Genomic DNA, 22,893 nt, shown 5'->3' on the forward strand with positions numbered 1-22,893 from the left:
CCAAACCTGGGCAGAGAGAAGTCAAATGTTTTAACAGGGTACTCACCAAGTTCATAATGAAGTACAGTTCGATGGAGAGATACACTATGAAGAAGACACATGACCAAGGGTTCCGAGCATAAGATGGCATCATCACATCAGGGAAACTGTATCCAAAATACAAGTTTAAGCTCTCAAATGCTACACTTTCCACTACACAGGTAAACGGACAAGTTGTGTGCGTACCCACATTCATGGACTTGCACTTTTTCACAAATCACAGTTGCTTATGGCACTAGCAATAAGCAGCAAGAACGTAGAGGCACAGTAAAAAGAAAAGGAAAAAGCAAGTTTCCTGTACATCCTGAAAAAACTAAGTGGACTTGTAGCATGGCTAAGGGCTGTAACACATAGCAATGAAAGCAATATAGCCCTGGTATACAGAGAACTACAGAATGACAACCTAAGATTTATTCTGTCTTTGGCTAATTTGCTAATCCTCAGAGCTCTCCCTAACAGCAGATCAATATTTACCCACTGCTGTTATCCCCTTTTTAGTGGATAGGGGAAGTGAAGCAGAGGAATAAGAAGTTACTTCACAACAATAAACTGTTACCTGACAAAGGAGTACAAATAGAAACTTTTCCTCCTTGGACTCAGGTCTAATCTTGCCCTTGTTGCCCTCACAATGATGAACTGGTCTGAATGGCCTAGAGATAACTCTGCATTTGAGGTCACAGCATCCTAAAACAAACTATCAGTTCTTCCCATGCAGGCTAATCCAGGAAAATCTCTCTCACGCAGAGGGAAGTGGTTATATTTGGAGACAGCATTTCCGCAAATGAAGTCTCGACTCTGCTAGGATTTCTTTTGGGATAAAAGGAAAGACATGCTTTTCTAGCTCCAAACTTACTTTGAAGTGGTCAAAAGTACAAAGAGATTCACAAGACTGTTCTCTAAGGTATTGAAGTACTGAAAGAAAAAACACACATAACAAAACACGAGCAGAATTTCACAGTGACATTTCATCCAAAATGAAACTAGAAAACCAACACTTCAATACCGGCATTTCTACAGTTCCCTCATGCCTCCTAGGAGGAGAGTACCTTAGCACTGGTCCTTTTTAAAGGTCCCTGAGAGGTGGCATACAAAGGCTTAAAACAATTAAAAGCTAATCTATACATTTTGTAGTAATCACTCCCAGTAAGTTACAGACTTATAACACAGCAGCAACTAGTGGCTGCTAGATTCTGACAGCCACTGTCTGGAAAAGTCAAGCTTTCACCCAGATACCTCCCTTCCTTGGGGACAGGAGCAAGAAGCTTATTTGACTGAATTAAGACACCAAGAACAAGGAACAACTACATGAAAGTTCCCTTTCTCTGAGACTCTGAGGAAGTTTCACGTACTGTCTTCCTTCCCAGCAGGTGTTAACCCCGGGTAAAACTGCCAACTGCCTTGTCAGACACAGCCTCTGCACTTCTTTTTACTGCTAGAATCAGCTAACATCTGGCCTCCCAGGTCACCATACAGAAATAACTCACGTCTACACAGTAATACTTGATTCTTAAACTAGACAAGATAGCACTTCAGCTCCAGTTCAAAGAATCAGTGACACTCACCGGATCCGAGTGGTTTGGAGAAAACAAGTAAAAACCTACAGAAACAGAAGAAAACGGAAAATTGGAGAGAGAAGAAACATGGAGTTTGTTTAATTTCAAACAAAAGCAAGGAATCTCTGTTCTCAAAGAGCAAAGTCACACCAAGAATCAGAAAGCCATCCTCTTGCATCACAAAGTGGAGAATATCATAGAATGGCTTGGGTTGGAAGGGGCCTCAAAGACCATCAAGTTCCAAACCGTGCCATGGGAAGGAGGTTGCCAACCACTAGGATCAGACTGCCCAGGAGCCCCTCAAGCCTGGCCTTGAATGTCTCCAGGGATGGGGCATCCACAACTTCTCTTTGCAGCCTGTTCCAATGCCTCACCACACTCTCTGTAAAAAACAAATTCCTAACATCTAACCTCAATTTTGCCTGTTTTAATTTAAGGCCATTCCCATTTGTCCTGTTACTATCAGACCATGTAAAAAGTTGTCCCTCTCCTGCCTTACGTAAGCTCCCTTCAAGTACTGGAAAACCACAGTGAGGTCTTCCTGGAGTCTTTTCTTCTCCAGGATGAAAAAGCCCAGCTCCCTCAAACTTCCTTCATAGGAGAGGTGCTCCAGCCCTCTGAGCACCTTCATTACCCTCTTCTGGACCTGCTCCTACAGCTCTGCATCCTTCTTGTGCTGGAGGCCCCAGGCCTAGACGCAGTACTCCAGAAGGGGCCTCACAATGGCAGAGCACAAGAGGGCAATCTCCCCCTGCGCGGGCAGCCACCCCTCTGTTGATGCAGCCCAGGATATTGTTGGCCTTTCAGGCTGCCAGAGCACACTGCTGTTCACGTCCAGCTTTTCCTCCACCAAAACCCCCAAGTCCTTCTCAGCAGGGCTGTTCCTCAAGGAGTTCTTCTCTCAGTCTGCACACTTATCTGGAATTTTAAGCTCAAGGAGGGAAAAGATAGGAGGCAAAGAATCATAGAATGGCTTAGTTCGGAGGGAACCTTAGAGATCATCTAGTTCCAACCTTCCTACTGTGGGTAGGGATGCCAGCCACTAGATCAGGCTGCCCAGGATCCCATCCAACCTGTCTTTGAATGCCTCCAGGGATGGAGCATCCACAACTGGGCAACTTGTATTCCCCGACCACCCATCCCTGCTTCCACTGCCTGTACTTTTCCTTGAGTTTGACCAGGTTCTTGCTTGGCCATGCTGGTTTTCTGCCTCTCCTGCTTGATTTCTTATACAGGGGGATGGAGAGCTCTTGTGGTCTCAGAAAGGTGTCCTTAAAGAGCTGCCATCTCTGTTCCAGTCCTATGTCCCTAAGGACAATTTCCCAGGTGATCTTGTCCTACAATTTCTTTAAATAACTGCAAGTTTGCTCTCCTGAAGTTCAGGGTCTCGACTCTGCTCTTTGCCAGGCCCACGTTCCTCAAATACCTGGAAGGTCTTCTCCATACTTATTTGTTAATAAGTCTCAGTGACCTTTCACTGATCCTTTAGGAAAACAAGCTTTCTGAAGACAGGACTGTAACAGGTATGCTACAGACACACGTTCATGGATGTTCAGACTAAACTTAATGACGCTGACAGAAACTTAACTCAGAAACCACAAGCACATGTACAACTATCCTTTGGTATAGGTCAAAAAGATCTTTGTTCCAAAATCAAATACTCATCTCCTAGATCTTTTAGCTCTATTTATTTCTGCCTTCCAGGTGACTGTGAATGAAATGAGACACATGGAAAATCTTGGCAGGACTCTGAATCTGATCAGAATTGCACTCATCCAGTTTGTTTGTGTTGCTTTTGAAGAACAACTGGTTGACAGCATCAAAAACACATACTTCCATAAATTGTACTCACCCAGGATAGCAAAGATCACCATGAAGAAAAGCAGGAGGAGAAGAATGTCAATAAATGGTGGGAGGGACTGGAAGATCTGACGCAGGTTTCTGAAAAGGGAGAAAACATTAATGAACTAAAACTTGCATATTTTATCCTCTACGTGATAAGTAGACAAAAAACCAACAAAACAGTACACTTGAGAATGACCTTCCTCCTACTCCTCCTCCAAGGATTAAAAGCAGAGAGCAAGGTAAATTGACTCCAAGCTACTTATCTTCCCTTTGCAGTCAGCTCAGGTACTGCAAGTGATGAGCATCAACTTTCTTTCTCCAGACTCAAGACATTACCTCTGTAATGCACTAAGCAGTTTAAAAGGCAAATGTAGGAGCCAGAGGCAATGCATCCCCATTCACATGTGCTCTATGAGGTAGCTTATGCTGCCAAGGACAGTACACATAATCTTGTGCTCTGCATGTATAGCTGAAGTTACCACTTAAGAACTTTCCCTACATAGGCAAGGCAACAGGTACACTTCAATCTCAATTACAGAAGATTGCTGAGAACTAAAATGCTTGTGAAAGATACTTCTTTTCTCCAAGGGGCCTGCAGGACGTAGCATGTTTTTCCTCCACCCTTGTCCTAGGCATGAGAGCAGAAAACCCAGTGATCTGACCACTCACCTCCTGACTCCACCACAGTAGCGGCAGTCCACTAAGAAGATGCAGCGCAAAGCTCTCGTTATGCGGACGTGTGAGGTTTGGCGCACCAACACCACAATGGCCTCTATGAACTGTACAAACAGCACACAAGTCTGCAAAAAAAGGGTTTAAATGAGAGGCACAGCTGCAGTCTCCCTTGGGAAAGAGAAAGCTCTCACTGATCACCCATTTCTTTAGACATTTGCAAGGTGGGAAGTGTCTCCAAGAGCTTAGAAACCCCACAAGAATCATTTGGCAGCTGAGACACATCTCTAAGCTACACTTCTACAATCAAGGCCAACAGCTACTGAAGTTCTTTGTTTCCCAAAGATGCTGATGGAGAAACACTGACAATCAATCAGATGGCTGTCAGCAGGTTTGCTGATGATGCGAAGCTGGGAGAAGTGGCTGACTCACCAGAAGGCTGTGTTGCCAACAAGACGTGGACAGGCTGAGAGTTGGGGGGGAGAGGAAAACTACGAGGTTCAACAAGGGCAAGTGCAGGGTTCCTACACCAAGGGAGAAATAATCTCATGCAACAGTATAGGTTAGGGGCTGACCAGCTGGAAGGGTGCTCTGCAGAGAAGGACCTGGGTGTCCTGGTGGCCAACAGGTTGGCCATGAGCCAGCAGTGTGTCCTTAGGGCCAAGAAGGCCAATAGTATCCTGAGATACACAGCACAGAACATGGTTAGCGGGGCAAGGGAGGTTCTCCTTCCCCTCTACTCTGCCCTGGGGAGGCCACATCTGGAGCACCGTGTTCAGTTCTGGGCTCCCAGTCTGAAGCAGACAGGGAACTCCTGGAGAGAGCCCAGCAGAAGGCCACAAAGACAATGAGAGGCCTGGCGCATCTCCCTTATGAGGAAAGGCTGAGAGACCTGGGGCTGTCCAGCCCAAAGAGAAGGCTGAAAGGGGATTTTATCAATATTTATAAATATCTGAAGGGCAAGCGTCAAGAGGATGGGGCCAGGCTCTTTTTGGTCATGTTCTGCAACAGGACAAGGGGTAATGGGCACAAACTGGAACACAGGAAGTTTCATCATTTTGACCTAGACAGGCTGAGCAGTGACCCCAGGAGAACCTTGTGAGATTCAAAGCTAAGTGCAAGATCTGAACCTGGGTTGAGACAATCCTACTACCAATACAAGCTGGGGAATGAAAGGATTGAGCATAGTTCTCCCAAAAAGGACTTGATGGTACTGGTGGATGGCAGCTGGACACAAGCCAGCAGCGTGCCCTCGCGGCCCAGAAAGCCAGCCATATCCTGGGCTGCATCCAAAGCAGTGCAGCCAGCAGGGTGAGGGAGGGGATCCTGCCCCTCTGCTCTGCACTGGGAGATCTCACCTGCAGTATTGCATCCAGATGGGGAACACTCAGTGCAGGAGAAACATAGACCTGTTGGAGCACATCCAGAGAGGGGCCACAGAAATGATCCAAGGGACAGAACACCTCTCCTATGAGGACAGGCTGAGAGTGCTGGGGCTGTGAGAGCCTTGAGCAGAGATGGCTCTGGGGAGACCTGAGATGAGCCTTCAGTATCTAAAGAGGAGCTACATGAAAGAAGGGGACACACTCTTTAGCAGGGTTTGTTGTGACAGGAGAAGGGGAAATGGTTTCAAAGTAAAAGGGCAGATTTAGACTGGATATAAGGAAAAAGTCTTTTATCGTGAGGGTGGTGAGGCACTAGCATGGAGCACCCAAAGACGTGGTGGAAGCCTCATCTTTGGAGACATTCAAGGCCATGCTGGGCCAGGTTCTGAGCAACCTGATCAAATTGCAGATATCCATGTTCATTGCAGACGATTGGACTAGATGACCTTTAAAGGTCCCTTCCAACTCTAAGGATTCTGTGACTCCATCTGAACATGAGAAAAAAAGTTTACTTTGATGATGACAGAACAGTGGAACAAACTACCCAAAGTGTTTGTGGAGTCTCCTTCTCTGCAGATATTCAAAACCTACCTGGACACCTTCCTGTGCAACCTTCCTGTGCAAGTAGGGAATCTGCTTTAGAAGGAGATTGGACTAGATAAGATTAGAGATGAGAAGTCCCTTCCAATCCCTGTGATTCTGTAGTTCTGTGAACTTACCTTCACCATAGTCCTCTTGTGTCTAATGAACATGTGGAAGCCCAGCCATCTCATCTTCATTGAGAGCTCAAAGACTACCACCATTAATGCAAACAGCTCCAGGGTTGCATGGACCTGTTAAAATACAGCAAAGCTTAAACCAGTGCTTCTGATTACAAACACAAGCGCAGAAGCCACATTTCTGCCCCTTCTTTCTCCAAGAAGCATGTGAGTTTGGCAGCTTGGGACTGCAAATTTTTTGGTGAAGTGCACAAAACAGAGCTGCAGAGAGAATTTACATAGAGAAGAGTTTTCTCTTGGAATAGGTTGCAAATAACCACATACAGTGCCCTGATCAAGCTCAGGAAAAAAACAGGAGCTTCTGGCAGCAGGGAAGGACCCCTTCTCTGTTGTGACACGTAAAATGTATCACAAAGACAGAAATTTCTTACAACTTCCACTTTAGTAATATCTCAAAACTCAAATGCAGTTATGCAGCTCTGACTCGTTTTGAAGAACACTGAGACCCAAAGGCTGTCAAACTCTTTTACATCTTGGCACACTCTCAGGGTGCCACCAGCAGCTCCAAAAGCAGATGTAGATTCTCTCACCACAAACAACAGCTCCTAGCACTGTGCCTGACAGCGGTACCTTATGAAGCAGTTGTGGACCAACAATACTACACACCATGGTTCATCCGTCTCTTCTTGAAAACTGCATTTTTTGAGAGTCAGACATCAAACTTCAAGTTAAATGCATACGCGTTAAAAAGAGTTCTCACAACTGCACGAGGAGAGAACATGAGAGGGTTTAGCACCCCATCCCAGGCTGAGAACCTGTGTGTTCTAGGAACAAGCACCACCGCTGGGATAACAGCACTAACCCTAACAGAATCACAGGATGTCAGGGATTGGAAGGGACCTTGGAAGATCATCTAGTCCAGTCCCCCTGCTGGGGCAGGAACACCTAGATTAGGATTAGACAGGAATGCATCCAGGCGGGTTTTGAATGCCTCCGGAGAAGGAGACCCCACAGCCTCTCTGGGCAGCCTGTTCCAGTGTTCTCTTACTGTCACCGTGAAGAAGTTTTTTCTCGTGTTGATGTGGAATCTCCTATGTTCCAGCTTGCACCCACAGCCCCTTGTCCTATCACTGGATGTCACTGAGAAGAGCCTAGCTCCATCCTCCTGACGCCCACCCTTTACATACTTCTTTACAACATGAATGAGGTCATCCCTCAGTTTCCTCTTCTCCAAGCTAAAGAGACCCAGCTCCTTCAGTCTTTCCTCATCAGGGAGATGCTGTACTCTCTTCATTGTCTTTGTAGCTCTGCACTAGACTATCTCAAGCAGTTCCCTATACTTCTGGAACTGAGGGGTCAAGAACTGGACACAATATTCCAGATGCGGTCTCACCAGGGCAGAGTAGAGGGGGAGGAGAACCTCTCTTAACCTACTAACCATAGCTCTTCTAACACACCCCAGGACACCGCTGGCCTTCTTGGCCACAAGGGCACAGTGGTGGCTCATGGTCATCATGCCGTCCACCAAGACCCCCAGGTCCCTTTCCCCCACGCTGCTCTCCAGCAGGTCAGTCCCCAACCTACACTGGTACCTGGGGTTGTTCTTGCTCATATGCAAGACTCTACACTTGCCGTTGTCATATTTTATTAAGCCATCCTGACAAAAAACACACATATTCCTGAGCTTCTCAAGCGAAAAACAAACAAACAAACAAAAAGCCATGCTTCTACACAACTACAAAAGTTAAGACCTGCACAAATTTGGTAACCTGAAAAGTGTCACTTTCAAAGTTGGTCTATGTACATCAGATGAAAAAACAGGATGTTTTGTTATCTGGCATATCTGCTGTCAACCATTCTACAGAACAAGCCAGATGGTTCTCTTGCTACTGCTATCCTCTTCTTCTCCTTTTAAACTTCTTTTTACTCTTACCCATCCCTGCAAAACAAGCAGAATTCTACATTATGCCTCCAAAGTACTTACAAAGATGCCAAGACGGAGCATAGGAACAGCTGGTGCCTCGCAGAGAGACAGCAACAGGAGAAGCAGTGCTGTGCTCAGCTCCATTAGGTAGAAAAGGTGATTGTGTGCAAAGAGGTAGGCAGCAAGTGCTTTGGCATTTTTGGGGTGAGTGAAGAATTTATCATTATTTTCTCCTTCCTAAGGCAGTAGGGATAATAAAGAAGAGAACAGCGTTAGTGTCTCAGTATTATACCAGAGCATTCCACCCAACTTTACATAATTCCCAGAGTATTCCCTCTTTACAGCCTGACATTCATCTGCTTACTAAAGAATACTAGAGATGCATGGGGCATCCCTCTCCACTCATAAGCACATTTCAGCACCGAAACTCATTAATATCCTCAAACCCCTGCTTCAGAAATTCTCGAGTCTTTTCAAAAACAAGAGCAGCCCTGGAAGGCTTTACAAAGAAAGGCAGAGAAAACCTCAGTCTACATCCCAACACAAACACTCCACATCATTTACTTGCAACCACTTCCACATGTCTACAGCCTTCTTTGATTAACCCTCTCCAGGACAGAACACAAAAACACACAGATAAACTCTAGAGCACATGGCTGACAGTTGCTCTCCTCCTTATCGTGGCCTTGTAAGATGCCTGTGAGAAAACATGCTTTGGAACCCAGGCAATGAAGGAATTTGAGAAGAGAGACAAACTCCACAAAAAATAAACAAGCATCTATGCTGATTTGTCATTCCCTCTGAACAAGAGACCGTAATATTAAGGGGTCAAATATTCCACCTTAACAGATTGCCTACAACTGATTTTAAATAGCTGCATCATCACTATTTTTACTTCTACGATAAAACAGTTTGGTGAGAATTTAGAGCAGTGTTTTTCACATAGAACCATCCAGCAGCTTCTTTCTTGAGCCAATGGTTGAAGCCAGGGAGCTTTTGTCATGTACAGGAAACTTGCTGGCTCTTGGAAACTGTCCTAAGAATCACTTTTCCCCAGCTGAGATATTCAAGTACTTAATTATTTAAATATCTTTCCAGGTAAGCAATTACTGTAAGGATAGTAAACAATTATTATCACAACAGAATAATTGTGATTGTGAACAGATAACAGGACTAGGAAACAGGACCTCCTTTAAGAGGGAAGGCATTCAAGATTCATTCAGGAGACAGTTTCAAATGCTTTTAATTTAGGCATCTCACAGGCAAGCTCACATTCTGAGTAAGAACAAACACTGCCAGGTCAGAGAGCCAGACTGTGGACAAGACAAAAGCAGCAGCAAGCTCCATTCAGCGCAAGCCCCCCACTCCAAGGGAGAGCTAGCTTAGATCAGCAAGGCTTTCTTATTCATGCCTGAAAAAAACATATTTGCAGAATGAAAAAACAGTCTAAATTCTGCCTCTTGATAGCCAAGCAATTCAAAATGTGGCTGGACAGTAAAGTCCTCCTATTCAGATAAGACGCTTGCCCACAGCTACTGATTCACATAAACAATCTGCATACTCTTTAATTTACTTCTACTCCATTTTCAAGGACATTGTCATTATGGCCATTGGTCAAGGCAGCAGCAAGACTAATCTGCATCTGAAGGGCCAAGCCTGCTGCGTGCATTAACATCACACACTGCAGCAACTTGGTGAAGCTTTGCAGAGCATCTCTGATAATCATGAGTTTAAACAAAAGCCCAGGAGAGACTGGGGTCACCATTACACTGTCCATGCTGCTCCAGCATACGACTCAGCTGAAGTATTACCAAGGTCCTAGCATACCAGGTTATAAAGTGTCAGAGGAGCAGTACCCTCAGTTCCGCAGGGCAGGAGCTAGGAGGAGCAAACATCAGATGCCCTGCAGAAGCTTAGGCAACAAAATCAACTGGATCCAAAGCACCTAAAGTTGCAGTGCAACTCTCTTTGAAAGAGAACAGAGAGGAGCAGGGAGGAAGGGTGGCCAGGGAGCCAGCAACACCATTATCAGTGCTCCTCAAATGTCTTGTCAAACCCTCTGAGGTACGCTCTGGCATATTCCCACTCTTTGAGCAGACTCTTTTCTAAAAGATTTAAAAAAACAAACAAACAAACAAAAAAAACCTGGAGACTGAAGCCCTCTCCTTCTTATAATCAAGAACTATCATAACTTCAGTAGACCATTTTTTGCACTGCACACCAAGCATCAGGGCTCACCTGGAGGTAGATTGCTGCCTCCTGGTAGTTCATTTCCCAGTTGTGTTGGGCAGAGCTCCGCTGCGCACAGCAGTCTCCTGCAGCAGGGCTGGATGCATCATTAATAATATCATAGGTTCCTCCATCTGCAGCAGCACAATAAGAGAAAAAGAGAAAAATTGGTTGGCAATTAAGCGAGCAGAGATTGATTGGGGAGAACACAAAATAGCCAGAGAGTAGGATGAGAGAAAAGCATCAAGATTTATCAGAGAACCCCCAAAAAACTGGCAGTTTGTACATAGAATAATGGTCTGTTCCCACAAGAACATTTAAAAGACACACTAGGACTCAGCATTTCAACATCAGAATGCTCCCAGAAAATCATCAAAAAAGACAGAATCCTATTTAGTGCAATAAGCGTGTCTCCTGGCGCAAGAGAATACAGAATCGCTTGAGTTTAAAGGCCCCTCCCTTGGCCAACACCTCTGCAATGAACAAGGACACCCAAAGCTCCACCAGATGCTCAGAGCCCTGTCCAGCCCGACCTTGGGTCTCCGCAGGGATGGGGCATCCACCACCCCTCCAGGCAGCCTGTGCCAGTGCCTCACCACCTTCACTGTAAAAGACTTTCCTTATATCCAATCTAAATCTACCCTCTTTTACTTAGAAACCATTCCTCTTTCTCCTGGCACAACAAACCCTGCTATAGAGTCCCTTTAGATACTGAAGGCTGCTCTCGGATCTCCCCGGAGCCTTCTCTTCTCCATGCTGCACAGCCCCAGCTCTCAGAATGTCCTCGCAGGGAGGTGTTCCATCCCTTGGAGCATTTTTTGTGGCCTCCTCTGGCCATGCTCCAACAGGTCCGTGTCTCTCCTTTACTGAGCACTCCACATCTGAACGCAGCAATCAAGGTGAGGTCTCATAGTGCAGAGCAGAGGGGCAGGATCCCCTCCCTCGCCCTGCTGGCTGCGCTGCTTTGGATGCAGCCCAGAATACGGTTGGCTTTCTGGGCTGCAAGGGCACACTGCTGGCTTGTGTCCAGTTGCCATCCACCAGTACCTCCAGGTCCTTTTCAAGGGGGCTGCACTCAATCCTTTCATTCCCCAGCTTGTATTGGTAGTAGGAGTTGCCATGACCCAGGTGCAAGATCTTGCACTTGGATTTGTTGAACTTCCCATCCCCCAGGTGCGTGAATTGCACTGTACAGCTTGGTGTCATCTGCAAACTGCTGAAGGTGCAATCGATCCCACTGTCAATGTCATTGATGAAGATATTAAAGAGCACCAGTCCCAGTACTGACCCCTGAGGGACATCACTCATCACTGATCTCCATCCGGACACTGAGCCATGATCACTACTCCCTGGGTATGGTCTCACAACCAGTTCCTCATCCATCAAACAGTCCACCCATCAAATCCATATGTTTCCCATTTGGAGAGAAGGATGTTAGGGGTGGACCATGTCAAAGGCCTTACTGAAGTCCAGACAGATGACATTCAGCAGTTCTTCCTTTGTCCACTGACAGTTACACCACCATAAAAGGCCACAAGGTTGGTCAGGTAGGACCTACCCTTCAGAAGACGTGTGCTGTCATGTTCACAAAACACAACCAACAGTCAAACCACAAATAAGCTAACAGAAGTCTCTGAGGATGTCCAACCGACTAAGTAGACATGAGCTTGCCAGAGAAACACTGTTTTTTGCATTGAATGGTGAGAGGACAGGGGAAGAGCGGAGCTCAGAACTACCGACAACATGGGAAACGAGTCTAAGAACAGAGACTGTACAGCACACTAACAGCAGTTGCACGGTATTTTCAGGAGAAAGTCCCATTTTGTCAGAGCTCTCCAGAGTCATTAAACAAGGTGTCTTTGTACACTCTTTTTGGTGTAGATGAGTACCAGTATCTTCCCGATGAAATAAAAAAGGATAAAAAGTGGATTTTGCTGATCTCAGATTTATTTTAAATTGTTTAAGAGATGTCTTGGCCATCAGTAAAGCATTATAAAGCAATGCTTTACTGAACATTTGTACAAGATTTCAAAATTAAAAACTCCATTTTAAATATACAATTCAATTGCAAAAAAGCAACTCCCAAGCATATCCACACAGAGTGCCCTTCCCAGGAGCAAGCTAAGTAGGGCGCATGTGTAAACACCACAATACTTGCTAGGGTTGCATTCTACAGCCTCAGTGTTACTACGACACATGAAAAAAAACACAAAAACTTAACAGCCATCATGTATTGTGCAAAAAGATAGCATAATTTCATTTCTTTTTCTGGGACAGGAACTTTTATTTTGTGGCTCTGACCAGAGGTCCCCCAGTAGTGAGACCCACTTAGGGCCATGCACGGGACCATGTGTGGGGCTGCCCCTGCACTCAGGTCCCTGTGGCCCTGACAGCTCCCAGACCACACAGGGGTCTTGCCATTAGGCACTTTCATTCTCCATAGCCTCATGTTGCCAAAGAGGGAACATCTAAAGTTATCTTGACAATGCAAAAAGTGCTGATTTCCCCCTTTTATAAGCACAGAAGCTGCGATGGAGTAGTTTGTTCTCTGTGTTAGGGAAGTAGGGAAAAGTGACAGTAAGATTCTTTTCCTCTCTTATGATGGAATGTTGAGGATTTGATGTACCTCTTTTCTGTGATAAAACAACCCTTGCTAAACCAGGGGATTCAGGTTTTCTAGAAAACCCTCAGGAGTTACAAGAGTCCGTACCCAAAACTCCACACCCATTAAGAGGCATAACACTGCTCACTCCTGGAAGGTCAGAAAGCCCTGTGCCAAAGCACAGTTGCAGCAGCCTCTCCCACCCCCACATCACAAGAAGGTAACACTTACCTGAGCTTTCCAGACCATGCAGATTGCTGAGACTCCCGCAGCACTAAGCCTGCTCCTCTTCTTTGCTTTCCCCATACTCTAAAACACCACTCCAAGTCCACATGTTTCAATGCAGCTGATTCCTCCCCCTCATCCCTTTTAAAACCTCAAATGAGCACCGTTCTTAAATATAAGAGCAGATGATGGAGCTTTTTATTTATCCACAGAACTGGAATGTCAGTGTGTGGGTCCAGTTGCTTTTTAACAAAAGATGACAGCAACATTCAAAACTCTGAAGTCTTTCATTACGAACTCTATAAAGTTCTTAAAGGTGATCGTTTACAAAGCTTTTACTGTATACACATCCAAAAGATGGAGACTCCCCCCAGCCACAGCCTGACAGCAAACCCCTTTTGGCAGATACTGCTTCACAGAGCTGCAAGACTGTCTCTGCCAGGCCCCCACAGCTCACCGCCGCAGACCAGCGCTGCCTCACTGATGGGGACCCCACAGCCCTCGCTGCCCTCAGCGGATGCCCACCCCCAGGCAGGCCCATTGCTGCCCAACATCCCCACACTTTGCTGGGTGACAGGTGCCATGCACAGCCTCCTCCTACCACGCCAAACCCAAAGCCATCTGTGCCAGCCACAGCACTACCCAAGCAGCAATCCAGCATGACACCACAGCTCCTGCACTCCCTCTTCCACATGGCACGGGCTGCATGGTGCAGCTGCAGGAGCAGAGCCCAGGCCCCTGCACAGCTCCTCTGAACAGTGAGCATCCACCCACCTCCTGCAATTCAAAAGGTATTGAGGAGGCATGGAATCAACACCCTGGCTACACTAGCTCTTCTGGGGAAAAGGGACGTGTAAACCAGGCTACCAACAATGCCACCACGTTACCAGAACCTGTTCAAGTTTTTAAGGGCATCAGAGCATACCGTGTGCAGTACTGAACAACACACCAGAATGCTGTACCTACCAAAAGGTGCCAAGCTACTTCCAATTTTCAAATAATTCTTTAAGAGACAAACCTTGCTTTGTAAAGGACTAACTCAAGGAAAAGCTGTGCCACAAGAAAAAAAAAAGAGCACATGCCTCTGTATTTCATACGCAGAAGACTCACAGCTGACACAGAAGAGATGTCCCAGCAAGATCAAGATTATGAATGTGAAAGAGTTCTCAGAGATACAAGTAAGAAACAAACAAAAATAATAACTCTAGAAGCCAAGACATCCTCCTCCCGTCCACACCAGCAGTATTTTGTAGGCACAGAGAATAAACAGTGTACTGGCAAAGCATTCCAGTGCGGAGCTACATTTTGAGGATCCCATCAGGATACCCATCAGGTACCAGAAGGCTGCTCCAGCAACCTCGAGGCAAGAACATCGTCTGGGTAACAAATAATAAAAAATAATAATAAATTTGAAGAGCATCTCTGACTGTTTGTTTGGCAGCCCTCCAGCTAGCTAATTTCCTCAGCTGCTCCCATGATAACAATGACACAGACTAATACAACCCCTGCTCCACGCTGCAGAACATCCCCAGCAGCTTTACCATTAGTACTGAGCTCAATGAGATAGGAGGATCTCTCCACGGGGCTCCCACAGTCCTCAAGGTAGATGGCAAGTGGCTCTCTCCAACGCATGGTAGCCATCGCACAGGAGTGGTGTGTGGTGGGAGCTGGGGAGCAGGAGGTAAGACACAGCCAGGGCTCCTCCCTCCCCAAGTAAATCCTCATTTATGGGAGAGGATTTTCCTCTGCTCTCTGCAAAACTACATACATTCTCCCCTCCCTTCTGAGGAAGGTGGCTCAGATCTCAGTTGAAGCACTTCCCTGCTGCTGTCCTAGAGGAGGATGTTTCAGTGTTCAGCTGCTGAACAAAGGGATTTTAAGTATGAGTGTGGTTGTAAAGCAAAGCGTTGCACACCAAGCTTTCTTACTTTGGCATGTAGCAGGATTTGCTCACCAGTGAGCATGAGGAACTAATGGGAAAAGAGTCATAGTGCTGACACTGCTGACTCGTCGTTACAAGACTTCTCCCCTACCTCCCTCAGCAAAAAGAAGAAAATAGAGGTTTGCAAACAAATGGAGCTGCTCACAGATGGCAGAGCTTCCTTCTACACTTGTGCAATTTATCCCTGGTGCTCCTGGAGATGGGAAAGAGGGAGGGGAAAAAAGAAAGACAGGAAAAAAAAAAGAAAAAGCAAAACCAGCTGGCTGCTTACACAAGGCATCCAGAACAATACTGCCGGGACTCCAGCATTTCCATTCAGTGCAGTGGAGCATGCTCCTGTGCAAATAGTTTCCATATGTCATCATTACAATAAAAAACAAAAAACAAAAAGAAAGGAAGAATGAGCATAAACTCTCCAGAGCCCAAACCTTTCCCTTCACAAAACAAATTCCCTTCTTAGGGGAACTAAATGCTCTCCAGGCAAACAAATTTCTCTCATTTGGGGGGAGGGGGGGGCGGGGAAGAGAAGGAGGGGGCTGTCGGATTCCCACAGCCATTCTGGGGGCATAGAGTAGAGCCAAGGAGGGAATGGGGAACAGAACACGTTCACAGGAACCAAGCCATCCTTCCCAGCCAGGGTATTTTATGCTAAGCTGAAGACTATTAGGATTTTCAGTGTTTGATCTTCAGTGCTTGCATTTGTTTTTACTAAATGAAAATAATTTAAAGATCCAACTGGTAACGTCCTACCAGCTAGCTACAGGCTAGCTCTTACATTTGCCTCATAGCTTCCCCAGTCTGGCTCCCATTAGGCTGTTTTGCAGATGTTCTGCTTTCTAGATCCAGCAGACTGTTTACAGTGTTTCACTGAAACAGCTTTAGATGCCTCCCATTAGACTCCAAAGCCATGCATCTTCACCTGACTTAACAGGGTTTTCTCTTAGAAGGTTGAGAAAGGTCTGGTGGTGCTACTGGCTGCCAGCCTGTCCACACAATGCTATTTCAGTAAGCATACCCTGTTGACAGAAAGCTGCGAACTGCACAGAAGGCAGGGCAAGTAATGTAATTCAGCAAAAATGTTCCTATAGCTAAATATGTCATCCAGACCGCTGACATACCCCATGTACTCAGTGTAGGACAGCAAAATGCAATTTACTAGTGTAAGGAGCTGCATACGCCAGTAGCATTTCCCTCAGCAAGCAAACAAAGAAGTGCAGAGGATGAGAGACTTAGCAGGCAGGACATCTTCATTCATGTTCCCTTGAGAGGCCCCAGCATGTGGGTGCATCACTTCTCTGTCAAGGAGCACACTTTCAGGGACCTTTTCTTGGGAAAGCAGTGTCCTGGTTGCAGCTGGACACCCTTCCAGAAGTGCCTGCTGTCCAGGGCACTTGGAGCTGAGCATGCTTCCTCAGCATGCTGCACAAGTCCGCACAGATATGCAACTCAACCTCAGTGGTGCAAGCATCTCCCTTGCTGGGTTTGATCCCTGTGCAAGCAGCAAGAGCACAAAGCAGCCCAGGCTGCAGTACCTCACTGACTGCTGCACTTTGCCATTCAACTGGTGTCTTCTCATTTCAGGCACTGCATTTCTCAGTGCCATTTCTCAGTGCAGCTCAATTTCTTTTACCATCCATCCGGACTGCATTCCTGTTGCTACCCAAAATCTGCTAGACACAGGTTTATGCTTTCAGTTTAAGAGAAACATAACCAGGAATCCAGCAACACTGTACACGCACCACAGAAGACAGCAGATCCCAGCAGCACCAAAGCTGTCCTGCGGATCCTCTTGACCGCACACACAGGACTGGTTGCAGCATCAGACTGCCATGCTGGTTCCCTCGGTAACTCAGCTCCTGAGAGCATGAACCAACAGTACAGAAATAGGATGGCAAAGAGTCTTTGTTACACCCAAAGACGCTCAGAAGCACTCCTCTCCTGGATAGTCCTCCATCAGCTGAACCACATAGTTCACCCACTACAGAAGATGCAACTGTATTAAAACATATGAAAAAAAGAAAATAGGAACCCTTCCCCAACGCAAGCCCTACAGGTACCTTCAGTCCCAAAGCCCAGATTTTAAACAGCACACAAGGCAGGCAAACCCCAAAAGCAGCAGTGTCCAGGAAGCAGGCAGATCCTAAAGGTGTCAAGTCTGTTAGCACTGCATCAGCACCAGCAACAGCATTTTCTCTTCCAAGTGTCTACAATACCACATAGCTTCACCTCCAGCTGATTTATTGTTTCACTCCCCACCAATGCAGTCAATAAGAAACTGCTCCTTTTATTCAAATGCTGAGGCATGAACATGCATTTGTCTCGTCAAGACCAGGCTCACCTACCTGGGAGAAAGAAAGCTGCAAGCTGCCTGGAACACACAGCTGGTTTAGCTCCTAGCCATGCATCTCAGAGGTGAGAGACAGCAGAATCACCGCTGTTAGTGCTTGGCTGCCAGTTCATCTCTGTGCCAGTTGAAGCATCCCATGACCAATCCTTTAGATCCAAAATATCCTGATGCCTATCTTGTTTTCAGGAGACACTAGGGGAAGGAATTTAACAGCCACAAGAAAACCTATAAACAATTTACCATCAATCTGCTGCATGGGAGAAACAGGGCATCTCCAACAGAGCACAGGTACATGAGAAATAGCACACTCCTGAATACCTCAAGTCAGTGGAACTGAGTCAGAACACATGCAGCAGCCTCAGATTCTTTGTCTTGCTGAATTGTCACAGCACTCGCTGACTGTGAACAACAAACAAAGCCACTTCAGCTTCCTAGGTAACGCACAGAAGTTTTCAACATGCATGTTGCCACTTCGTGTTAGTGGTACAAAACAATTGAAGGTTCCTGTCCTTGCTTTTATTTGAACACGCTGTTAGTTCCTACAGCATAAACACGAGCTCACTTCACACTGTCATCCTCCACGCTACAGGGAGCTGAATCTGCCCGAACGACAAGCAGATGTCCCCCAGCATGGTAAGCCGGTTTTTATACATTATTACCTCTTATCAATTGTGCTGCCTATCTTCTTATATTGAGTACAATTCAAACTCTGCATTGTTTAGAGGACCACTATATCCTCAGTAACATCTGCACCACAAACGCTTAAAAACACCAGTGCACAAGCTAAACTCAATAACAGAAGAGCTAAAGCATCTCCGGAAATTGCTTTGTTTCAGCAGGTGCTGTGCCTCCAGACAGCTCTTGCTCCAAGCGAGTAAGAGGCATTTAGGTAACAACCTGCTCCGCGTTCGCTAACCAATGAGCTGTGAGGATTCACATGAACATTTCCTTCCTGTTCCACCCTGCTGGCGACAAAGAGACATTCGTAAGTTAAAAAAACAAAACAAAAAAAAGAAAAAACCAAAGTAAATAAACAGTGAGAGGCTTCAAAGAAAACAAGGATGAGAATAATTCATGGACTTCATGAGAAAGTCCACGCGCTACCACAAGGGAGCCAGAACCAGGCACCTGCACAGTCTGAGTACATATATCAAAGGAGTTTCTGCTTCTTTTAACAAAGCTGCAACTGCAATGCCAGATCCAAAGCATTTGTAATCAGCAAGACTCAAATAAGAGGAAGGCTGCATTAGGAAAATATGATTAAGAATTACAAACTCAGCTCTTGTGTTCAGCCAAATTGCTGCCAATTTCACATCCTTTGTGATCTTACCTCCATACCAGAAGGGGAAGCCAAAGCCACAACAGAAGGATCTCCTACAACCTCACATTACCCATCCTTTAGCAAGGAACATGCCCTATAATCCCGTCAACCCAGTCACTTTAAAGCAACCAGGGCTTCACAGATGCTGAGATAAGATTATTCTGTAGCTGGAATTGAATAAGTGAGCTGCTGAAACAACTAATTTTGAATGGATAAAAAAAAAAAAAAAAATCAAACTGGACACACTAAAGTTTTTGTTGAACCCAACTAAAAAAAAGAGACAAGCTGTGCCTAAGGCTGTGACTCAGGAGAAACGCCAGACATGAAATGTATGCACATATTTATAACCCATAATTTTTTAAGGAAGTAACAGAAGGGGAAAGAGACAACATCAGAATCCCTCAGATAAAGTTTTGTGTTGTTTTTTTTTTTTTTTTTTTTAAACGCATCCTGTTAAATGAATGTATTTCCTCTTTTTGTTTCAAAAAGGGAAATGAATGCCTCATGATTTTAACATGTTAAAATGTTAACGTTCAACATGATATTTCAGCATCAGTATCAACACAATGTCAGCATTTTAAGAACACTTGTCTCGATTCTCCAAAGCAGAGCCTTTGGATTTTCCTGATGCAGTATGGAAAGATGTTGATAAAGCTGCAACCCGGCCTTTGCAGCAGAAGCAGTGCACTGCCAGGTCTGCCTCCCAGCTACAGCCGCCTGCAGCTCTCTGGGAAAGCTGCAATGTCAGCAGCAGGAAGCAAAGAGGAAGTGCTTTGCTTACCTGAGAAAGCAGCAAGAGTCTGAGCAACAAACCTGCATGACTATAGCTCTCTGATTCCTTTGAAACCAGCAGAGCTCTGCACTGCACGATGCCAACTCACACTCCTGCGGTAACAATCTGCAGAGCTCAGCCCAGGGCAGTTTGAGCCAGTTTCTTTGCAGAGGATGAGCACCTTGCAACGAAGCCCTCCCAACTACAGCAGCTGTTGCCTAGCTAACAGCCCTCCACCTCCATTGGTCTTTGCAGCCTGAGTACACATTGCATCCTGGTGCCAACACTGGAGCAGAGCTAGGATGGAGTCGGCCAAAAGCAGCGGCAACTGGGTACGTGCCATGCTGACCTTTCTACCCCAAAGACACAGCAATAGCAAGAAAATGAGTAAAATTCAATAATTTCATGGCAACATTCTTCTGTCTTACTGCTGCAGGCTGAGATCAAAGAAAATTATTTACACAGCCAAGCAGAGTTTGTAGTGTTAGCAACTCTGCTGCACCAGTTCTCTTGAAATACAGCACTGCCACACTGACACTGCCTCATCTGTGTCCCAGCCAGGGAAAAGCAGCTGCCAACAGCAGAGGAAGATGCTTGTTAAGGAACAGGGAAAATCCCAACCTCCAGTGCTATGTAACTGCTCTCTTAAGTATCTTTTTAAAAAGGAAAGATTCCTGCATATTTGGTGGAAACTGCTGCTGACAGGCACTAGGGAGGTCACAGGCTGGAGAAGAAAGAAGGAACTAAACCATCAGTTTGACAGCTTCAAGCCACACATCAGAGGGCTGTCCCCAAATCGGTCCTTACATCAGGTCTTACCTCATACGGAGCTGAAATGCATGATTTTGATCACAAAATTTTCCAGCACTGCAGAAGCCTTTCTGATTCTTACAACATGGCTCCAAACCTTGCTGTCAGACACCTGCCCGAACCTCTCCAGCTTCAGCCAGCAGGCACTGCTCTTACCCCATCTCAGCAGCCTCCTCCTCAAGGCACCACTCTCCTCAGCCCCATGGATGAGCTGGAATAAGGGCACTGGAAGCACGCCAGGCATTAATGCATCGGTTATTCCAGCCAGCACAGATGGGAACATCACCTCCCTACCCCGACTGTTACTTATTTGAAGGATGCAGGAATACACGTGCCCATAAGGAAGCAAGTATCCCAACACAGTTTCAGCTCAGCTGAAAATGCCACACTAGTCCCAAGTACCTCGTAACCTCACAAAATAAATGAATGACTTTGGGTTCATATGATGCTCTCGCTCATAAGCCCAAACTGATTGACATAAAAAAAACTGCCCTTTAATTCCAGGTTTTGGAGGAGCTACTGCTGGCTTCCCATTATTTTGCTTGGAAATCTCGTTTGGCTGACTGGCCTGCAATCACCGTCCTATTGATCTCCTTTTGGGGCTGGAAAAAAGTCACTGTCTTAGCAGCAGTCAGATTGTTACACCCATAGCCTGAAGGAAAAAAACAATTAAAAAAAATCTGCTGATACTTAAATGCTGAGCTTCAGAATCAGCTAGGACTCGGTGTTTTGAAGTCTTTCCTTCCACAACTATCAGAAATAAGGCCCTGTCACCAGCCTTGTATTTAAAAGGAAGGGACTCTGCCGCAGTCACTTCCTTCCCCCTTCCCTGACCCTAATGCCAAAATTCTCTGTACTAAGTCGCCTATGAGCATTTACTCAATTCAGCAGGACCCATGTGGTCACTTGTTTGTGTCTGCCAGCAGATCAGAACAAAGCAGAGCATTCAATAGTACTTGAGGGTAACAGGGCAGATCCAACCAAGTTTCAGCAAACATTCCTCTGCTCAATCACATTTCCAGTACTTCTGGTTTGCTCAGCGCTCTGTGTAGACAACAGTCCCCTCTGCGCCAGCAAAAACAAGCAGCTGTGCAGCCAACAGCAGCACTTGCCTGTTTCGGCAGTGACTCACCACTAGTGAACGAAGCAACCAGCTGGGTATAGTCAGCCAGTGTTGTAGCGACATTGCACACGGGGATAACCCAGCCCTTGTGCCTTTGAGCAAGCACTGATCACTCCCCATGCAGGGTGACCATCCCACAGGGAGAAGACGACAGACTGTGGAAATGCTGTGGTAAGGCTTCTGCCCTTACACTCTGCCTTTGGAGCCCCAGCACTACAGCCTGACAGCACTAGCTGCAGAAGTTGGCATCCCCCTCTTACTCCACCTGTGTCTGATCACACGGTAAGACACGTGGCCAACTCACTAGTGCAATTTGACCCCGGAGAGTTTTTAGCATTCCCACGTGCAAGATAGATCATTAAGTCTTCATGCAGCACCTCTTTGTTTAGCTACCAAGAGCAAGAACACATTCGCGTGTGCCAGTGAAATCCTTCAGAGGGCTACATTGCTCCTGCACATAAACTTTCCAAAACCCATCGAAGATAGTGCAAGTGTTCTCAAAAATATGGTTACAGTTGGAATAAAATACAGATTATCAGGCATTCCCAGACGACAACATCTACACACACGTGTGAGAGGCAGTCACAGAGGACTGCTAAACCATCCAGTCCCACAGCATCAGAACATTTATCACAGCAGTGCATGAACACACATCCTCAATTTCACTTTGTGTAAGCACGAAACGCAAAGCCTTTCCCTGCAAGCCAGACTGAGATCAGAAGAGCAGCACTGGATACAAGCCTCAAACCCCTATGCTGTGATTCAATCCCAGCAGACTCCGTGCTGGGTCAGACTCAGACTTCCCAGTGCCCTCCAGACCTTTCACTGTTGCTGTGGTGCAGCAGCAGAGCAGTGCACAGCTCCCTTCCCGCCTTACTCCGAGCTCAGCCAGTAGCACAGGTGCACCAGCTTCCTGCTGCACCGCTCTGAGTGGCAGATGGCTGAAATCCTAAAGCTGCTCTGATTGGTCTCTATAAAGAAAGCAGCCATGTAAAAATCAGGCAGCGTCTCAATATGCAAAAACAATTATGCTAGAGACAGGGGAAGAGCCCTGCGAGGTCCAGACCAAAAGCCAGAGACGCTGGAGTCGAGAGAAAGACCTATCAAATTCACCACACTTTTCCCAGCTTAAGGATCAGAAATGGAGCGTTCTGGCTCATAAATTCTACTTCCAGCAAATTCGAGCTTAAATCCCCTGAAGGTGTTGGAAATATCCAAATAATTGATCAGGACGGTATCTCTGATAAAAGCAGATTTTATTCGCAATTGCAATGGCGGGCGTCCTGCAAGCAGGCGCGCCGCAGAAAGCAGTGTTACATCTTTTATGCCCTATTACCCGACGCTTATCTTTTCCTCCCCTGGTTCCTCATTGGCTGAGTACTTCA

The 22,893-nt window shown here is 46.1% G+C and overlaps 1 protein-coding gene across 8 annotated transcripts in view; it reads right to left on the minus strand.

Annotated features, from left to right (window-relative positions):
* TPCN1 (two pore segment channel 1) overlaps positions 1-22,893 on the minus strand; it is a 55,769-nt gene that overhangs the window by 17,388 nt on the left and 15,488 nt on the right. For 3 of the 8 annotated variants that reach the window (XM_021413141.1, XM_021413140.1, XM_021413143.1), the window contains 8 exons: positions 10,376-10,500; positions 8,198-8,374; positions 6,214-6,327; positions 4,107-4,237; positions 3,445-3,533; positions 1,602-1,636; positions 893-951; positions 47-146 (listed from right to left, as the gene is read on the minus strand). In XM_021413141.1, the coding sequence (XP_021268816.1) occupies positions 47-146; positions 893-951; positions 1,602-1,636; positions 3,445-3,533; positions 4,107-4,237; positions 6,214-6,327; positions 8,198-8,374; positions 10,376-10,500 (830 nt within the window). Of the gene's footprint in view, positions 1-46; positions 147-892; positions 952-1,601; positions 1,637-3,444; positions 3,534-4,106; positions 4,238-6,213; positions 6,328-8,197; positions 8,375-10,375; positions 10,501-13,199; positions 14,232-14,734; positions 15,241-17,477; positions 18,448-18,812; positions 19,008-22,893 lie in introns of those variants that run through there. The other 5 variants (XM_021413145.1, XM_021413144.1, XM_021413139.1 and 2 more) reach the window with 5 other exon arrangements.

Source organism: Numida meleagris, chromosome 14, assembly GCF_002078875.1.
Source record: "Numida meleagris isolate 19003 breed g44 Domestic line chromosome 14, NumMel1.0, whole genome shotgun sequence".
Lineage (NCBI taxonomy): Eukaryota > Metazoa > Chordata > Aves > Galliformes > Numididae > Numida > Numida meleagris.